We start from the raw sequence: 1,695 nt of genomic DNA, 5'->3' as shown, positions 1-1,695 counted from the left end.
CCTTTTGTTTTTCCCTTTCGCCCAGGGAGACGAGAAGACGGACACCCGAAGTGGAATCGTGTCGGCGGTTGCGGAGTCCCAAGCAGCGCACCTACTCCTGCAGCACGCCCGCCCAGAGCACTCGGCTGGCGAACGCGCGGACGTCGACGCCCTGGAACCCCTTCAGAGAGCACGAGTGGCAGATCAAGACCATGATGGTGCTGGAGCTCGCCAAGGATCTGTGCAAGGGCGACAGCGGACGCTACTGCGAGATCCTCAACCACTTCCTGGAGAGCCACGGGATGACGCCCCTCATGTGGGACTTGGAGGTGTTCGGGCCGGAAGGGAGTCGGACCTTAGAGCGCACGGACTCGACGGGGGGCGCCTCCTCGGCATCTTAAGGCGGTTGGACGGCCTTGCTACGAAGCTACAACGCGTGAACTGCTGCTTCCGCGACCACAGGACAGCGAAGGAAGGCCTAACCCCTTCAGCTGCAGTCGTGGTCCTCAATGAAAAGGTTAGGCTGTATTCAGTGCTCTGTCATGGCAACGCAGTTCGCACTAGCAAGACAAACATGACGCTGAGATTATATTGTTGCTTTGTTCATGATTAAATAAGTTTCTCTTGATTTATTATTTTGATGTCCAGTATATAAGATATTTCTTCAATGTGGGAATGATTTTGGTGATATAGTTTATGACTCTTTTTAGTTCGCCAAACACCATTCCTACGAGCAGCCTAACTGGTTATTGACTAGTGAAAACGATGTAACCATCTCAATCTCTTTGTTAATAAAGAACTTAACTCGCTCCAGTTTTTTCATCTTGCTTTTTTTCTCTCGTATGTATGAATAAATAGATTTCACTAACTTTCCTTTAACCCTTGGAAAACGGCCACAGGTATTCTTAAACACCATGCAGATACATTTTCACTTTTACCTTCTCTCATCTATTGTTTTTTCATTAACCCGAATATTTTTCGATGACTTACATGTAACGAAACAAATTTGCCAGTAGTAGGGTGAAGGGTTTTTCCAAAAATGATATCTGTCAAACCTCCACATCCGGTACTTTAACTCAGAGAAGGGCAAACTTAGGCAAAAGTGAATCAGAAAGCCTGAGATTTACATACAGATTCTGTTGCTTGTCGGAATTTTAGTACCAACCACACTTTCACTCGAATGTGGCTGCAGAGAAGAGTGATCATAAACCATTTCTGATTGCGCTGCGGAAAAGAAAAACTGTTCTCCATTTATCAACTTCAGGCTTCGTTGTGTCTAGAGAGGATGCAGTCTACTGTGGTTCGCAGTGGATTTTTGTTCTTCAGGTTTAGCATACACGAGGTAGGCTTAGGTTATTGATTCGATGGAACCATTAAGAGCATTGTTACAGTGACAAATGCACGCTGGTCACACACTATTACTTTATTAGCGCGTGCTGATACTATTGTGTAGTATTTGTCACAACTAGGGCAGGCCTACATTCATATAGTCAAAAACGTAGTGCAATCAGATTTCGTGTAATGATGGTTAATGCAGCAAATGATGTAGTAGTTGAAATACTTCTGATGGACATACAAAATGTAAAATTACTGAATAATACAGTCAAATATGTGCATTTATTATTTTCAGTCACATTATGGCTCTCATGTATGATATTGATTGAACACAGTATGCGTCGAGACCCATGGCAGAATCTGTAAAGACGTGTGAGTCTT

At 44.4% G+C, this 1,695-nt stretch overlaps 1 protein-coding gene across 1 annotated transcript in view; it reads left to right on the top strand.

Annotated features, from left to right (window-relative positions):
- The first annotated feature begins 1,052 nt into the window (after positions 1 to 1,052).
- Positions 1,053 to 1,695, top strand: part of LOC119587092 — a 4,378-nt gene continuing 3,735 nt past the window's right edge. Inside the window, exon 1 of the mRNA XM_037935842.1 lies at positions 1,053 to 1,321. Coding sequence (XP_037791770.1) covers positions 1,265 to 1,321 — 57 coding nt within the window. The 5' untranslated portion in view covers positions 1,053 to 1,264. The remainder of the gene's footprint in view (positions 1,322 to 1,695) is intronic.

The sequence above is a fragment of the Penaeus monodon genome, chromosome 22 (genome assembly GCF_015228065.2).
Source record: "Penaeus monodon isolate SGIC_2016 chromosome 22, NSTDA_Pmon_1, whole genome shotgun sequence".
Classification (NCBI taxonomy): domain Eukaryota; kingdom Metazoa; phylum Arthropoda; class Malacostraca; order Decapoda; family Penaeidae; genus Penaeus; species Penaeus monodon.
Note: the sequence above shows the minus strand (reverse complement) of the source record. Positions and strands in the feature narration are given on the sequence as shown.